Genomic DNA, 17,251 nt, shown 5'->3' with positions numbered 1-17,251 from the left:
GCTTTTGCACCTTCAATCCAGCCCTGCTTATGTGTTGTGATAGCTGCTAATTATATGATTGCATGCCATTGCTCCTGGAATAGATCCAGCTGTGGGGTGAAGGGGACTGATGACGACAGGGATCCTTTCTATTCTCTTGCAGAGGCAGGGGGTGCACACTGGGCAGGGATGAAAAAGCCTTTGTCTTTTAGACAGCTGAGTGGCACCATGGCAGAGTGTGTGCCGATGCTCTGCATCAGTGTTCCTACATGGTCTTCAGTGAGCTGTAGCACCAGTCTGTCCAAGGCTTCTTGCGTCCTTTGTGCTTTTCTGTGTGTTTGACATGGGAGCATATAGATCACTTGCAAAAGTGACGAGTACTTGCTACCACACAGCAGGGAGCAGAGCTCTGACGCAGACAGGGCTAGGCTAACGTACAGGCTGCAGCTGGGCTGTTTCAGGGAAGGATGGCCAGCAGAAGTGGTTATGCTGTGCATTTATATGATTGTATATTTAATGTAATCTTGTGAATGTTTGTGAAGACTTGGGATTAGTAACTCTGGGTGATGCTGTGTTCTCAGGACGAAGCTGGAAAAGGAGGGATGGGTGTACTGAAGTAGAAGACCATCCACTGCCTCAGGAGGGCTGAGCAGCTGCTTCCTAAGCCAGCCACATCCACTGACGCTGCAGTCGTGGCCGCTTTATTCTGGCTTAAGTCTGGTGTGCTGCTGAGGAAGACTGTCTTCCCACCACCTTCCTGCTCCCAGTATCGCTGAGCTGTGGGAACTTTGCGCATCTGTTTGAGAGCAAGCTGTTTTTTTACTTAGTTAGTAAAACCAAGTTGTTTTTTACTGTGTGTTTCCTAGTCTTGTGAATGACTGTGGCAGCACAGGAGAGGTCCTAGGAACAAGTGGCTGGGAAGGAGGAAGGAGAGAAAAGAAACTGGCTACCTCTGGGAGTGTAAAGCAACAGTTCTGTAAGCTGCATGCAGAGTGAGACGGTGTTTTTGTTGTGTGTGTGCTTGTCTCATTGTGCTTACTTGTCTGGACAGTTGTAGCTGTAGTCATGTACACTGAGAGACCTTCCAATTTCCATGAACTTGTAGGAGATTTTATGTATTAGTGATCAAATGTCACCGGAAAGCACTAAGAATCAGTTAGGAGTTTATGAAGGTGTGGAAGGTAGACCATATTTGTGTATGCATGAAGTGTAAGCCTTGTTGAGTTTCATCTTCAGCTGGATGCTTTAAGCCAGTCTTGCTGCATGAGGGGACAGAACTCAGCTTGGCTGGCCTTTCTTTCTGGCCTTCCCTAGGAAGTGAAGGATTAATGATGCTTCCTTCAAATTACTTAACACTGTAGTTTTATGCTGGCTCTTCACATCTGTTGTGGTGTGATACAATGCTGAATGCCATGAAGGGACTTTAAATGTCAAACAGCTTCCACTTGAGATCCTGCTGACTTCAGAGCCTTTGGTTTCAGTCTGGAGCTGGGTCTGCTAGCAATTTTATTTTGCATTAATTCCACCACTTTGCCTTTTGAGATAGCGGTGTGTTGAGTTTCCTTCTATACCCAGTCTCCACTGCACTGTTTTCTGTTAATGAGAAGACTTGTGTGTTCTGCAATGACTTCCCCAAAAGCTACATCTTACCACGAGGAGACAACTGTGGCAGAGATCCTGGATACATTCCTAGCAGTCTCTGAGGGCAACCTTCCATTACTGTAGCCTCATACTTGCACGTGCTCCAGGCTTCCTGCAGAGTTCAGGGTGTGAAATAACTCCTGTAATTTGGACCCACGGGAAGAGGCTGAACTGAAGAGGACCCTGCACTAACAGTGGAAGCAGAGGTGGCTGCAGTTAGCGTGCTGAATTGCACAGCATTTTCATTCATTCCAGCTGTTTAACAGGATTACACGAGGAGTGGCTTCTGCTTGCAGGTACTTAGTGCCTATGGAAATCTGCAGCTGTCTGGATCAGTTACGTGCAAATCTGATGCCCCTCCTTTATGCATAGGAATTTATGAATGACGGAAACCATGTGAATCAATTGCATGAGTAATTTTTCATGTGCTTCACCCTACGTCAGATTTGAGGGGGACTTTCAGTTAACTGTGTCTTGCGGCCCCTGACAGCTTCCCCAAAGAGGGAGGAGATACTTTGGGATGGCCACAAGGTGTAGGAGTCGGATAGTTTTGGTCAATGTGAATCCCCTTTACTTGGGTAATGGGAAGCAGCCCAGTGTGCAAGTGAACTTGGAGCTGAATGCTCTCATCTTTTGCTTGGTCCGACTGTAGCATGACTGCCTTGTGAAGTGGCAAAGACTTGAAACCCTTCCACCTCAAGAGAGGGGAAGTAACTCCAGCACCTTGGTGCTGGTCAGCAGCAGATGATCTGTCTAATGGTGGAGGACTGGGATGAGAAGCTGGGACACGCAGCTCTGCCTCGGATTCTGTGACTGAAAAAAAAATTGCTTCACTTGTTCAGAAAGGGCTGAAAAACATGTCTTTGTGTGGCTCTATGGACATCTGTTTGGTGCCTGCTTCAGCAAGCTTTGTCTGAAGAGATGAAGTGGGTTTTACTGTGCAAGGACCATTCCAGTAGGCACAGATTCTGCACTGTGCTTTCTTGAGATGCAAGTGTAATGTGCCATTATTGACAAGGAAAATAGTGGCATCCATGTACTTTCCTTTTTGAGCTTTTAAATCCTTCTAATAGCCTCCCCTGCGTTTCCAAATAGAGATATTTATTGTCTGCTTCCATGACTAGATCTACCTTTTGGAGAGCAGTGCCCCTGAGTGAAGACCTTACCTGTCTGTCTGCTCAGTCTTCCTATCTACCCAGCTACAGACCATTAGTTTGGATGGGGTCTAGCTGTAATTTGCCAAATGACCTGTTGCCACAGTGGAACTGAGCAGGAACTGTGTGGAACTGTGCGTTAAAAGTGAGATGCTAATTTCAGCAAAATGTGGAAATGTGGAATTATAACTTATATGGAGCCCCAGAGCTTCATTTATGCTTTGAGGAGTTCTAAGAACTACAGTGTGGCACCTGATGGTAATTTCTGGATGACGGCTGACCAAAAAGCACACCTACCCTATGAGTAAGTCACTTCTCTGGAACCAGGAGCAGGGGATGGTGGCATTGCCTGACCTGACAGATCATCTTCACATGTTGAGGTGTTCATTGTAGGTCTTTTCTCACTGTGGTCCATTAAGTGTGTTGCTGTGATGCCATGATCCCAGGAGGAGGCAGCGTTTGGACTATTCAGCAGCATCTGAATGTGGAAGGGGCTGAGGAAGCCCAGGCAGACTTGGGAACAAAGGAACCGTTGCTGTGAACTGTGTGTTGAAACCTTGCTCTGTGGAAGCCAGACAATCTCCCATTTATTTGCAAGTGGCATTTGGTCACAGTTTTTTGGCAACATATGGAAACTGTTTAAATTAGCCGTGTGAGCTGTGAGTGAAACAGATGCATGTTCTTGAGCAGGCTTTTGTCACTGATGTTTGAGCGAGTGGAGACTGCAGCTGGCTTGCTTGGGAAGTGGGGAGCATGTCCTCACACAGATGTGGCTAAGTGCTTGAAGTGAAACAGAACCAGAGTGTTACGCGGTGTGCATCGATAAAGACCAGCTTCTCATGGGCACCTACTGGATAACAAGATGAATGGATGTAATGACACTTAACCCTTCACTGCTGGTGCAAGATCAGTTGTGTCAACAGAGGACTGTAGGTCTGTGACTTTTTTTGCTTGTCTTCCACTTGTATGTTGGTATATTGACACACTAGATGAAAGCTCTGATCAGAGCACAATTCTATACCTTTCTGAGCAATCTTAGTAAATAAAAAGCAAAGAGATCTTGTTGAAGAAGGTGGAACTTTGTGACTGCTGTGGCTTTAGGGTTTGATTCTTGAGAGCAATTTTGTATGGAGAGAAGTTGCCTCTGAAACCAATGCCTCTGTAACTGGAGCTTTGGCAGCCTCTGAAATTTAAATTCTTGTAGAGCTCTGTACACTGTGAGAGTTGTGCTGCTGTACAGCCCTATGTGCTCACTGTGATGTGTATGGCTGGGACAACAAAAAATGGCCTTGAATATTGAGAGCGTTGACTTTATATGTGCCAGCTGTGATGGGATAGACCAAGGTGGGAGTTCCTGAGACTGCAGTGATGGTCGCTGTGGGTGCTTGGGTGACTGAATTTAGCAGGTGTGGGAAAGTAACACTGAAAGACAACAACAGAGAGTTTATGGCAGTTGGGTTTGGAAAAGGGTGGGGAAGCGATGAAAGCAGAGCTCTGGGAGCATTGCTGATAGGACAGACTGGGAAGGAAGAAGTTTTGGGACATCAGAAGGAGCCACCTGAAGGACGACCATGGCAGGAATCTCACCTATGAGGGCAGCACTGTGACTTTTTGTGTGTGTGTGTGTCACACAGGGACATCTGCAGAGCACAGCATTCAGATATGGGTGTGCTGCTGATGGTCTTGTAATGCTCCCCATTGCAAAGCAGACCTGAGGAAGTGTCTGCTGGAGCGGGCTGGCTGGCTGTGTGGATCCTCTGCCTCATGTCTCTAAAGGTGCGAATCTAGAGAGGTATTTGAGCAGGCTGCTGACAAGGTTTACGAGCTACAGAAGAGAAAGCAGTAGATCCCGTTTGCTCTGTACAAATTATGAGAAAAGGCAATCACTGTTTATTTTTCAGGCTTTCTTGTAGGAGTTTAAAACAGGGAATGACTAGAAGGGGTATGGGGTGGTTTAGGTGGCTCTAGTTGTCTCCCTGAACCAAGTGTCCTTGCAGCAACCTGTGCTCTGGGCCATGTCACACTGAGCCAGCAGCACCATTCCCATTTGGGGATCCTGCAGGATTGTCACCTTCTGGGAAAGCCACCTCTTTGGATTACATGGCATTATAGGTCAGGTTTCTGTGACCAAGGTGATTTACTTGGCAAATGCCTGTTTCCAGGCAAGCTGGTGATACGGGGAGTTTCCCTGAGGTGCACAGTGCAGGTGTGAGTCTCCTTTCTTGGACACTGATGGACTCAGCCCTTCCACAGGCTTGTGGGCAGTGGCAGCCACCCCACCAGCACAGGCAGCCCCTGTGCAGAGGGGATTCCCTTTGCTGGAAGCATCAAACGCTTCAAATGTAAAACCAACATGTTTTCAAACTTAACAGGTGAACCAAACAGCTGTTTGCGATGACAAATACTGATATTTTGGCTCATGGACAGGCCTGAGTGAAATTTCTCTTGGGATGTGTTTTGACCTCTCCTTTTTATTCATTTTGTTCATATGTTTGCTTGAACTGTTTTTGCCCATGGTGAGGTTTACCCGGAAGCATCCTTGTCACAGGCGTCACTCTAGTAATGTTTTGCATGCTGCTGGGGGTGGAGCGCTCCATTTTCCAAGGTTATTTTTAACTCCTAAGTTCTGGTGGTGAGGCCAGTCCAGGACGGTGGCTGGATTCCTCACACGGAAGGGCTGCGCTCTGCTGCCAGGGTGAGTGATTTCCCCTCCTCTTGCTCGGAGTGCCGCTGTAATTTTTTGTGAGTAGCATCTCCCTCTGGGGAGTTTTGTGAAGTTTGATTTTCAGAGGGCAGAGGGAGGAAAGGAGCTAAAATCTGCTGATCCTTTTCTGTTGTGTTTTGTTTGGGTTTTTTTTTGGTTGGGCAGGGAAAAAAAATGCATTTTTGTATTTTTTTGCCCCTTATTAACATCGGTGCCATGTTTCAGGTGGCATCACGGCTCGGCGTGTGCCTGGGACAGAGCTGGTGCCTTGTGCATCCAACCTCTCCTAAACTTGTGTTGCTCACTGCTTTGCTGTGTAGTGCTATGAGGCACACTCACCTGTTTCCTCTGCTATCACCTCCTGCTTTTCCTTGGTGCTGTGATTTTGCAGCTTGCAAGGGCCCCAGTCCTGTGGGGTGCTGACCCTTTTATTTCTTGGAGTGAGCTCAGTGATCTGTGGAGGTTCTTGCCGGTTTGCAGGGCAGGACTGTGATGTTTGCCCAGTTCTTGAGATCTCACGCATGGAGGGCATTTTCTTTTGCCTTTTCTGCTGAGCACCTAGGCCTGGCTTTGGGCACAAACCCCAGTGTAGTGTGGGGGTGCCCTTGGTCACATCACACGCCATTCGGTGCTGTAGCCGCTCTGGCAGACAATCTGATTCTGATCTCTTCATTGTTGTGTTTTTGGCAACCCAGATTCCCCACCCAGGCCTGAGAATTTAACATCAGCACATTTGCATGACTGATCAGATTTGTCTCGCTTCTATGACGACATTGTTTCTATGGAAAACTAATGGATTCTCACGTTGTATTTTTAATGGCTGAAACCACCCCCCTGCCACCCTCCCATCCCTGAGTTCTCAGAGGGGAAGTCTGTAAACAGCACAAATTAGCTATCCTCTGTAAATAGCTCCCATTTCTTTCCTGCCCACTGTCTATTTCTTTTCTCTTTTCCAACAGTGCTGCAACATTTCTCTCCTGGTGCTGGTGGGTAAAGAACAATGAGCAAAATGAGCCTGTGTTTGCTCTCCTTGTCTGGCCCTTGAGTAGACATGATATATCGTCAGCAACCCCCTTTCATCCAGGACCACGTGGTTTTAAATTGCCAGCCTGCCTTAAAGTTTGCTCCAAGCAGGGCAGAGTTGCTACCTTCCTCTTTGGAGATGCAGCTCAGATAATGGCTCTGCTGCTGTTCATTTTGTGATGAGTGAATTTTTTTCTGTGGGTGGGCAAGTGGCAGTGAATTCCCCTGCTGCATTGCTTGGGGTGAGAACAGTGGGGTTTTGACACCTAGTGTGTCAGGGAAAAGGGGTGTATTTTGTAAAGGAAGCTGTCACCTGAAGGAAAAACATCCCTCCCCAAGTGGTAAGTCAAATAAGATCTGATGGTTCACTCTGCATTGTGAGCATGGCTGGTGAAATGTCCTCAGTGGGGGGACAGTGCTTAGCCACTGAGCTGTTCCAAATCAAGTTTAGGGTTAGAGCAGTTTTAGTCTTAAATTTTCTTCTGCCATCTCTAAGGTTGTTCCTTCTCAACTTAATTTTGAGGAATAAATCCAGAGCAAGTCACATGGTATGGGAATTACCTGAGGAGAAGGTCTGACCTTGATTGTCTCCTCCCAGAAGACTGAAGCTGGTGGCCAGAAGGCTCAGAAAATCTGTCTGGTGTGACAGCTGCTGAGAGGGAGGCTATGTGTTAGGTCAAGGTCTCCTAACCTGTGGTACCGAGAAAGTAGTGTTGAAGAAGGACCTGAATGCCTGAGACAGAAACTGCTGGCAGCCAGTCCCTGTGCCTGTCCTTGAGGTGGCACAGGGTGAGAGGGTGATCCTTATCTGCCCCAGCCTTAAAAGGCTGACTGCTGAAAATCAGGGCCTGTGTTCCCCACAAGTGGAGGGGAAGATCCTTTGAAAAGGATCTTCCACAGCTGGGCTGCACTCAGTTGTCCTTATTTTGCTGCCTACCCCAGACTTGGCTTGTGCACTGAGATGTGCTTGCCACTGAAGACCTTGCCTTCAGCCCCAGGAGCCCAAGGTAGAGTGGTGTCTCTCTCTGAGAGTAGCTGGAGTTATTGAGGAGTTCCTACCTTCAGGTTTTAGGTCCAGATATCTGGAGTACAACACCAGCCTCATACCTTAGCCAGGACATCATGTTGGCATGATTTGGTGATGAAGATGCACAAGCAAGAAACTATGGAGATCTGATTGCTTAGTTACTTAGGACAAAAATGTTGCTAGTTCTTTAGACAGAAGTGCTGCAGGTATGGAGATAAGGTGGTTGATTTGAATTCTTGTGGTGAGGGGGAGAAAAGGGGGCAGGAGAGGATCTGCTCTGTGCTGGCAGAAGCTGGGCTGAAGCCAGCAGCTGTGTAAAGTGTTACTTCTCTGAACGTGGTTGTTGCTTGGGGCTTTGGATTACATTAGCATGGAAAAATGCCTGTTAGCGAAGGGCCACAAATCATAGCTGGGCCAACAGGGAGGGAAAGAGGACTATAAAGCAGGAAATCAACTTAATACTCAGTGGGTGTTTGCAGCGTGCTCACCCTTCCTTCAAATTGCCAAAGGAAAGATTAATTAAAGTTATATTGAGCAGCAAAAATGATGGAGGGTGTGAGACAGGGCTTTTGTCGTACAGCTTTCTCCATAATTAATTGACAAAGGCATTCTTGGATTTCATTACCCAGAACTTTGCCATCTCGTGCTCTTAAATGGCAGCTGAAGCGATGCTGGATTTCCAAGCCATTTGTTGCTGCCTTGCAGGTTGAGCTGAAGAGGGACACTTCATAGGCTCTTGGGGAAGGTACTGCCTCTGTCAAGGAGTGCCATCGTGCTATTTATGGGTCCTATCACTTAGGATCAGACCACAAAATGCTTTTATCTGCTGGCCGTTTTGTTTCCTGGTTGCCACCTGTAGTAAGGTTGAGAACTGTGTGCACTGCAAGGTGGTGTTGGCAGGGGATGGAAATAGCTGGTGCCCAGGTCTCTTGTCTCTGCTGTCTTTATTTAGTCAGAATAACTTTTGAGCAGGGTGTGATAAAAGCTATAGGAGGCCAGGGCTTGTCTGGACCACTTGCTAACTGTCAAACAGAGAGAGAATTGTGTGTGGCTCCCCTTTCCCTGCATCATGATCCAGCTGCCATCTGTGTCCCTTCTGTACTTTTCATTAAAAGCTGCACCTGATCAGCACTGTATTTGTGAGAGGCCTTTCCCGCTTGCACCAGCTGCTTTTTGAGGCTGTTGTGTGTTACTTTCCCTCTCTGGGGTAAGCTTTGGAGACACTAGGGCTTGCCTTTAAGATGGAGTTTCAGAAGCTAAGTCCTGTAAGCTGAGATGCAGCTCAACTTGCCAGGTTCTACCTGTCAGTGACTAGAGCATTTCTTCCCAAATTTTCCCTTGAAGATCATAGCTTGGTTTGATGGCAGAACTTCCCTTAAATCTGGCTGAATATGAAGCTTTCTGCTCATCCTTCTGAAAAGGAGCTGCAGTTCTCTCTAAGAGGGCGGTGCAAGAGGCAGTTTCTACATGCCATGCTCTTGTAAGGGGAAAACTCTCCTGTCTGCCCAGCAGTCTGAGGTCTGGCAATCTTGGAAGTTTGTTTCCTCTGCTGATTTCCATCATAAACTCCTGAATATGCTTAATAGTGCAGGACTGGGAGATGTGGAACAGGGTGAAGCTTCGGATTAGTTGGATACAGCGGCTCCGGTCTTTACGGGCGATATGAACACCGTGACCATACCAGACTTCTTTTTGTTGTGCATTATTGCTGTGATGACTGATTGCACCTGGCTGTGGGATACTGCAGAAAATAACTTTTTTGTTTAAAAAGTGTATATAACACTGTCTTGATGCAAGGCCAGGACTACATGTTTCTAAAATCAATTGTAACTGATTGGACCAAGAAGAGGATGAAGTGATCGCAGTTTACTGCAAATGCTGTGTTTGGCACTTCTTAAACCAGCTAGGACAGAGGAAACAGTGGCCGAGTTGGTTAAATTACACGAAGTCAGCAAACCAAGGGTTTTGATTGGTTTTTGGCAAGGACGTCTTGCCAGGCTATTCGCTCAAAGAGAAGATAAGAGGTCTGTTCTGAGTCACCACTGGCTCTTTCTCTATGTGGCTCTTAACTTTGTTTAACTTGGAGAACCAACAGACTTATCAACACTAGCCCTGTTTAAAAGCAATTTCTCTGCACTCTCTTCTACAGGCTAGGAAAGTGTTAACTGCTCAGCTTATGGATGGAGGTAGCCAATGACACAAAATATGTGCTTTCTCATCATCCCTGGGTGCTCTGAACAGAGACTGTTGCTTCATAGTCCACTAGCTCAGTGCAGTAAAAGATTTTTTTTCTTCTTTCTTGCCTACCTTATGTACAGATTGCTTGCTTAAGCACTAAGCAATCGAAAATGGAGAGATGTCCAAGCAACGATGGGATGGGGTAGTATGTAGTTGAGAGCTAAACATTGGGGTGGAAGGAAGAAATGCTGAGCTGGCAAAAGTTGAGGGGAAGAATCTCCCTTTGAAGTGGTGATACAGAGTAGGGATATACTGCTTGCACTTGGGACCAAGCTGGATTTGAAAGCCATTCCTGCCTTGTGAGAAAAGAAGGTGCTGAAGTCAAAGCCCCCTCCTCAGCAGAGTGGAGCATCTGTGGCCATGGTGGAGTTGGACAGGAGCTGGGAAAGGTACTTGTGTCCCTCAAGCAGCAGGAGGGGGCCAGGGTTGCCTGGGCAGATGGACAGCCAAGTGAGTTGCAGAGCTTGGTGTCATTTGCACAGGGGTGAGGTCTCCAAGTGAAGCCTGTGGTGTGGCTTTGTGCATGTCTGTCTGGGGCTAGAGATCAAACTACATATGTTTGTGTGTCTGTGATAGCTTCTTCCTAGTCTGTTGTCTACCTGCATGTAAAATGTGGCCAAGAGGCACTCTGCAGACTGTGTACAGCTTGCGGGGAGAACAATGCGGAGCTGCACAGCCAAAGCCCAATCTCGATCAGCATTGCCATGGGATGTGTGCCATCAGCTAGAGCAGAAAGCAGAGAGAGCAAAAAAGTTATGAAGCTCATGTAGCTCAGTGAACTTTGTGTGGAAACAGGAGGGGTTAAGCCAGTCCCTTGGGTTTTGCACCCACATTATGGGGGAGCAGCATCCTCAACCCTGTAAGGTGATCTGAAGTACTGGGCAGCAGCCATCCCCATGCAGAGCTTTCTTATGAAGAGGCAGGTGTTTAACCATGTAAGAGCCCGTAGAGGGAGCTGCTTTGCTGCCTGTGGCACAGATTCCCAGCTCTGTGTTCACATGTGCCTTTCTGCACTGTTCATTGTAACAGGAATGGATTCATAGGTTGTTGGACTACAGTGACTGCCATGTTGATGTGGAAGAGATGAAGACCTTGAGTGAGGAAGCAACCAGCAGCAGGAGAGTTATGAATGGTAAAATGAAAAGGTGTTTCTCCTAACCTAATTATGGCAAGTGCTATAATTCATGGCACTGAATTGATCAGTTCTTGGTTAAAATAACATGGCATTCAGCCAAGGGAGAGCATGTATCATTCCTAAAAGTTGGTCATTGTGTAGGCTCACATGCATGTTTGCGGCTTTGGACAAACTCAAGCCCGAAGTATTTCTTTGTTCCTGTGTTGTCATCTTCCAGGAAAATAAATTCATTGAACATCAATCAGAATTTCTGGCCTAATCCAGTCTCCTGCAGATAACTTCCCAGGAGAGGGTGCTGTTGGGAGCACTGCATGTGATAATTTAGGCAGTTCAGGTTTCTGCAGAAGTCTGAACTGGGATTCAGACTCTGATTCCCAGGAGGTTTTGACAGTTTTGAAATACTTGTTGCCATTTAGAAGTGGACTGTCTTAGACGTTCCTTCACAAACTGAGACTCACTTCTGAAATGAAACATGCTTCCTGGGCAGGGGACCTCTCACTCACTGAAAACTGAATTGCTGAGCACCTGATGCTGGGAAACGCCACTGATGCCAGATGCCAGCTCTGGCTTCAGGCACCCTTGCTGCATGGAGGGGTTTACTGCCAGAGCCTTTGAGGCAGCTTATCCATGAAGCTGGCTGGTGGGAAATTCTTGGTTGTTCCTGATGAGGAGAAACAAACTGATCCAGATGAAAACATAATGGCTGAATATGGTGGTCTTGATGCTTTTCTTTTACTGATTACTGCCACTTGTTTCCCATCCTCCTTTAGCTTGAGTGTGAGATGCTTGGGATCTGGCCCTATTTCCAAAATGGTGGTTTGGGTTATTTTCTCTCCTTTCACTGGTTTCACCTTGTTTTGAGGCCTTGCTCTTCACTCTGGCACAGTTGTTAATTTGCCCAAAGAATGTGTTGAGTTTTTATTTCGAGGTATGAATCTTTCTTAGCATACTTCAAAATTCCGTTCTGCTGGTTCTTGTGGCAGCGGGTGGTTCAACAACAGCAGCAGACCTGTCTTCCAGCAAAGAAAGCAATATGGAGGTGCTGGGAACACACCTTGATCTGTTGATTTTTATTTATCTGTGGTTAGACTGCAGTGTTACCCTTAATGAAACTGTGGCCAGCGTTGACAATTAAATCTTCCAGTGCTCAGACCTGTCAGGTTGGGAAGCATCAGCAAATGATCAAAAATAACTGGCGTGTTTTTACCAGTGCATAAATAGTTATAATGTTGTTTGCCAGGAGGTGGCACTCATTATTGTCTGCGTATGCCCAGCGCTCCTTGCCAGCAGCTCATGTTCCTAAGGTGGGACATTGGTTTTCCCTTGTACTATTTGGATATGGCAAAATCAACTCTACAGCTAGAGAAGCTGGTGCCTTATGATCTTTCAGCGTGGAAGCAAACTCTCATATTTGTTCCATCAACATCAATAAGTGCTGCTCTGTTCTTACTATCCAAAAGGATTAATGCATCTTCTTAAAGAAAAGCTGGCACGTTGTTGTACTGCGTGTTAAGAGTTTGCACCTGGCTGTATGCTGCAGAGCTCTCTGCCAAGAGAAATACTGGTTTCCCAGTTTGTTAGCCTGCTGTTGGGAGACTTGAAATTTTTTTTGTTTGTTTTCTTTTTTGGAAGTCCTCCCACATTAAATTAAAAAGGAGACCTTGGTAAAGGAAATCAGAAGGGATGCTTTGAGATGCTTCGTTTGCCAGCAGTCTCTGAACTTGTGACCCTTTAAAATAAAGTACTTGGGCTTTCCTGTGGGATGACTCCCTTGGGGTGGAAGCAAGCGTCTTTCAGGCTTGCATGCCTTTAGGAAGGAGCTTTTGACAGCACAGGAGAAGTTGCAGCACAGCATTCTCAGCCGGGACTTCCAGCGAGGAAGTTGTTCAGCTGGTTTGGGGCTGTGATAAATCATGGTTCCCCTGGAGCACACTGGGACTGCAGAGAGCTGGAAATAAATGCTAGGGAAATGCAGCTTTTGTAGTGGGCCATCTTTCAGGATGATGTATGGGTTTGTAACAGAAAGAGATTCCTTTGCTAGGGCTGGGAGAAAACTGCTGCCTTCCATTGGGAAGGAAAATGTAACAATTCCATTGATGTAAATCCGTGCTGCAGGCTCACTCTGAAAGCCGTGCTTTGGCACGGGCTGCCTTAGCCCAAGAAACAAACTGTGTCGTACTAATGCAGAAGAGCCACTGAGAGCCCAGGGTGGTGGTAATTAGTTTAGGACTGAAGTGGAATGATAGGTTTGGCAGGAGGATAGGGAATGGATATCTAATTAGCCAGTATAATAGTGACCTATCAAATGTGGCTGGGGAGGGAATAGAATGGTGTGGGATGCTGTTTGCATATCTGCCCCTTGACTGCACCATTGTCTTGAGCAAATAATTTATCTGGACAAAAAAAAAAGTCTTTTCTTCAAATTGCAGTTATAAGAGCATATGTCTCTGCTTTCTTTCACTGGCCATTCCCAATCAGCTTGGGATGTTTGGCCATGCTGGTAGACTTGTTAACTGGTGAGGATCTGGCAGTATTTTAGGTTCTTCTCTGTTGATCATGAGTGCTTGGATTGCCAAGAAGTTGGGTAGAGTTCTGTGTTAGTGTAGCAAACAGAGGCTCTGTCCTAGTTACAGTTGATGTCAGCCTGTGTATAGGTTTGTCTGCACTAAACATGGTCTCTTCTGGAGCTGTTGCCATGCTTCTGTACTCTGGGGTTTAGTACCACTGCTAAGGAGACCCAATCAAAAAGACAGAGCCAGCCTCCTTTGGGGCTTTTTCCCATTGCTATGCTGTGGCCAAATAACCAGGGGGAGACAGCTTTGTTCCAGAGAAAGGGAGATGCATGTGACCTCCACTCACGCCAGGGCTCTGCAGCTCGTAGCAGCTCTTGGCTGGGTTGGTTTGTGGTAGCCAGGATGTGCCCAGTAGCGGGCAAAGGCTTCTTGCCATTCCTGTCTTCCAGAACAGTGACACTGGCAAATGCTGTTGTACCGGCTGAGATGCAGAATAAGAGGAGGCAAGTGTTGCATCAGAACCAGGGCCACGTTATATCAGAAAGTACTCTCTGAGTTAACCTTTTGTAATTCAGTTGCCACAGATTGGATTGTGAGTTTCTGGTATTCAGGGAGAGGTCCATATTTTATTTGGTCTTGGCAGTAGAAGTGAAATGATTGGTAACATGCATTGGTTTCTCAGGCCTAACATGCTTTGATCAGTGATGTTGCTAGTGTAGCAATGGGATGTTTTTTCCACCCTCAGTAATGTAAATGTTGTTGACTTAACAAGAGAAGAAAAAATTATTCCTTCAAATCTGGTCACTGTTGCAGACTGTGAATCAATATTGCGCCTTGTCTGACTTGCTGTTAAGCTGTACCACTGATTAATTTGGTTTTATTTTTTTTAATTATTTTTGTCAACTTATGCAGACTTCTTGTATGAGTTTTAACACTTCTGTTCATAACCTGATTGTTATCTCTGAAAGATCTGTTCTGCTTGGTCAAGTGCTTCATTGTCTGTGTTTATTTTGTTCACATTCCCAGAATGGTAACTGCGCACTGCAGCGTCAACTCAGTCAGGATACTCCCAGGGTATAATTTGTTCCACTCAGATGATTTCCAGTCTGTTTCTCTGAGCTGTGAATGTCGAGGTATCAGTTTGTTTACCTTATTTTCATGGCTTCTGGCTGAATCTCGAGGATGTTTACAAAATTAAAAAGATCTGCAAACTTATATATGGGTAACTGATCCACACGAGGACAAATAACTGGCATTTCTCTACCAAAGTGGAAACGGTAGGCTGGCTCTCAGCTTGGCTTTAGGGCAGTGCGGTGTGTGTCTGAGTGCTAACCCTGTGTATGAGGTCCTGCAGGGTGACAACTGCAGCCTTGAGATGTCTGCAGCTGAGTGCGAGTCCTTCACCACTATCCCCCTGTCCTGTGCAAATCGTTGGCCTGGGAATTATGTGATTGCAACATCCCAGGATTTGAGCTGCAACTTCACTAGTTCCTTCAGACTAACTAGGGAAATGCCAGTGATTGTCCTCCTTGTAGGCTTTAATGAAGGGCTAATGCCACCATCTTAGTGTCTGTTTGAGAGCCAGACCTGTAACAATGAGTGATACGAGGAATCCCAGCTAATCGGCTCCTTTTGGTAAATCTGCACAGTGGCTTAATTTAAATGCTATTGCCGGGCCTCCACTGATGTCCACTCTGTACTTTGAAAACTACTACTGTGTATTACCTTTCTCTGGTCCATGGAGTAATCACCTTTTAGGTGTGATATGGAGCGCATAGGAACTGTACTTCCCTTCCAAAATAAAAACTAAACTAATTGCAGTTTGTTTCTCTCCAGCTGCCTTTTGGGGAGATATCGCTTTAGATGAAGATGATCTGAAGCTGTTTCAAATAGACAGAACTGTTGACTTAACAAAACACTCAGATGGAAACGCAAGACACACTTCAGGTAAGGGCAGCCCCAACATGGTGATGCCTCTTTCCCCTCCTTTTATCCTTGGAGAGGAAGGAGTTCCCTCTCGCCTGTGGTGCCTGTTCCTGCAGGCAGGGAGGTGCATGCAGAGCTCAGTTATGTCACTGAGGGTGGGATCCAACTCTGTTAAACAAAAACTGAATTGCAATTTGATGTCGCCAATTCTATGTTGTCTGAGGGAGAAGATTTTCAAATTTACAACACTGGTCTCTTTCTGCAAGGAACTGCCTTTCTGCAAATTTGGAAGTAAATGTGTTAGAAATAGGGACATTTGGATTGGCATTAGTTTTGACTTTTATTGTTTTCCCACACTTTTATTGCAATGTACAGTCTTAATGGAATAATGCATTTTTTCAGCTGTCTACCTAGGTAAAACCCACTGCAGTCTGGCATACAGACTACTCTTGAAGTGATGTTATAATTGAAATAAGTTAACAATTGTGTTGATTTTTCTATAAAGCAAATAATAGATGGTGTAACATATACTTATGTTGCCCCCCTGCACTGCTCTTGTGCATGCTCGGTCTTGTGCCAGACCAGAGTTGTTTCTTGATTCAGGAGCTCTGTCTGGACTCCAGCTCTAACAGTCTCCAGAACCCCCCGCAGTAGGTTTAGAGGCTTCTGTTACCTCTTCTCCACTTCATGCTACAAGAGAGAAATTGCTGAAAGTCTGAGCTCTGAGAGATATCAGAGGGACTGGAGACCAATCAGGGCTGGACAAACTTCTTTTTCCTCCCTGCTGTTATACTCTTAGGTTAGCAAGTAGGTTGAAAAGTTGGGTAGAGTCAGGAAACTGCATGTTCACCTGACCCCTGTGCATCTCAGCTCATATTGTATCATTTGTAAGGACTGGTTGCTGGTTCGGTATGCTTGTGACTGCCTAGCTTTGCTTTCAGAGCATGTTAGCATTGTATAGGTCGTGTTCTGGGGACCAGAGCTCCAGCTTCCCGTTGGCATGAGTGCGAACGATGACACATCCAACACAAAGGCATGATTTTGTTGTCAATGTAACTGATTAAACTCATGGAAATGCTGACATTCTGGGCAGAGGAGGGCTGTCCAGTTCTTCAGATTAGATTGCTCCCTAGAAGTGCAATTATCCTGCGCTGTTGTTTCACTTAGCCCGTTGATACCACGTTTTGGGCTGTGACAGGTGATTAGGAGTAGGTTGCCTTCAGAGGAGAAGATAAATTAGAAAATGAGGACTAAGTGAGACAGGCAGCATTCATCTGTTCTGCATCCCTTTGTTAGTTCCTGAAGTCAGATGAGGAGACTACTGGGGAAACAAAGACAGGTGGTGTTTGATTGTATTTAGCCTGCTCTGGTGGCTTTTTTTAGTTGCCATATCTAGCACATTTCTTTTCACTTGGCACTGGTATCAGACCTGTGTCATCTGGCAAATGAATTTTTTTTTATAACACATATTTCTATCATGTAATGCAGGCACTGGTCTCTTGTAACCATGGCTCATGTTGTGTGGTTGGACTAGTTTCTTCCTTGCAGCTTTTACTGACCGAGGCAAAGGCAGTGCACCATACATTGCTTTGCATTAGGTGAATGGTGGGTGATATTGCATCACTTGCTTGGCCCTGTTCTCATCTTTGTCAGGCTTCATTTGTCCCTCTGGCTTTCAGCCCCTGGCAGTGCCATCTGACCAGTGCGCAGCCCCTGTTCTGCAGAGCCTGCACAGAGGGACCTCTGCGCTGCCCTGCCAGGGGCTTTCTGCAGGGGCACGAGGGGCTGGTTCTGCTCTTGTGGGGCTTGCTTGGCACGCATGTGAAGTGTAAGAGGGTGGTCTGCTTCAGCATGGTGGGGATTGGGACCCATTCTTCCCTGGGAGAAACTCCTGCTCTCTGCTTTTTTTAT

At 46.2% G+C, this 17,251-nt stretch overlaps 1 protein-coding gene across 6 annotated transcripts in view; it reads left to right on the top strand.

The window, feature by feature from the left end:
• Positions 1-17,251, top strand: part of TLL2 (tolloid like 2) — a 91,392-nt gene that overhangs the window by 15,683 nt on the left and 58,458 nt on the right. For 3 of the 6 annotated variants that reach the window (XR_011740288.1, XM_071811878.1, XM_071811874.1), the window contains exon 2: positions 15,251-15,361. The exons of 1 other annotated variant lie outside the window; for it this stretch is intronic. Coding sequence is in view for 4 of the 5 variants with exons in the window: in XM_071811878.1 (XP_071667979.1) it covers positions 15,251-15,361 (111 nt within the window). In the remaining variant the exon portion in view is untranslated. Of the gene's footprint in view, positions 1-3,625; positions 3,708-5,417; positions 5,470-10,795; positions 10,899-15,250; positions 15,362-17,251 lie in introns of those variants that run through there. 2 more of the 6 variants (XM_071811876.1, XM_071811875.1) reach the window with 2 other exon arrangements.

The sequence above is a fragment of the Patagioenas fasciata genome, chromosome 8 (genome assembly GCF_037038585.1).
Source record: "Patagioenas fasciata isolate bPatFas1 chromosome 8, bPatFas1.hap1, whole genome shotgun sequence".
Lineage (NCBI taxonomy): Eukaryota > Metazoa > Chordata > Aves > Columbiformes > Columbidae > Patagioenas > Patagioenas fasciata.
This window is presented reverse-complemented; position numbering and strand designations above follow the sequence as displayed.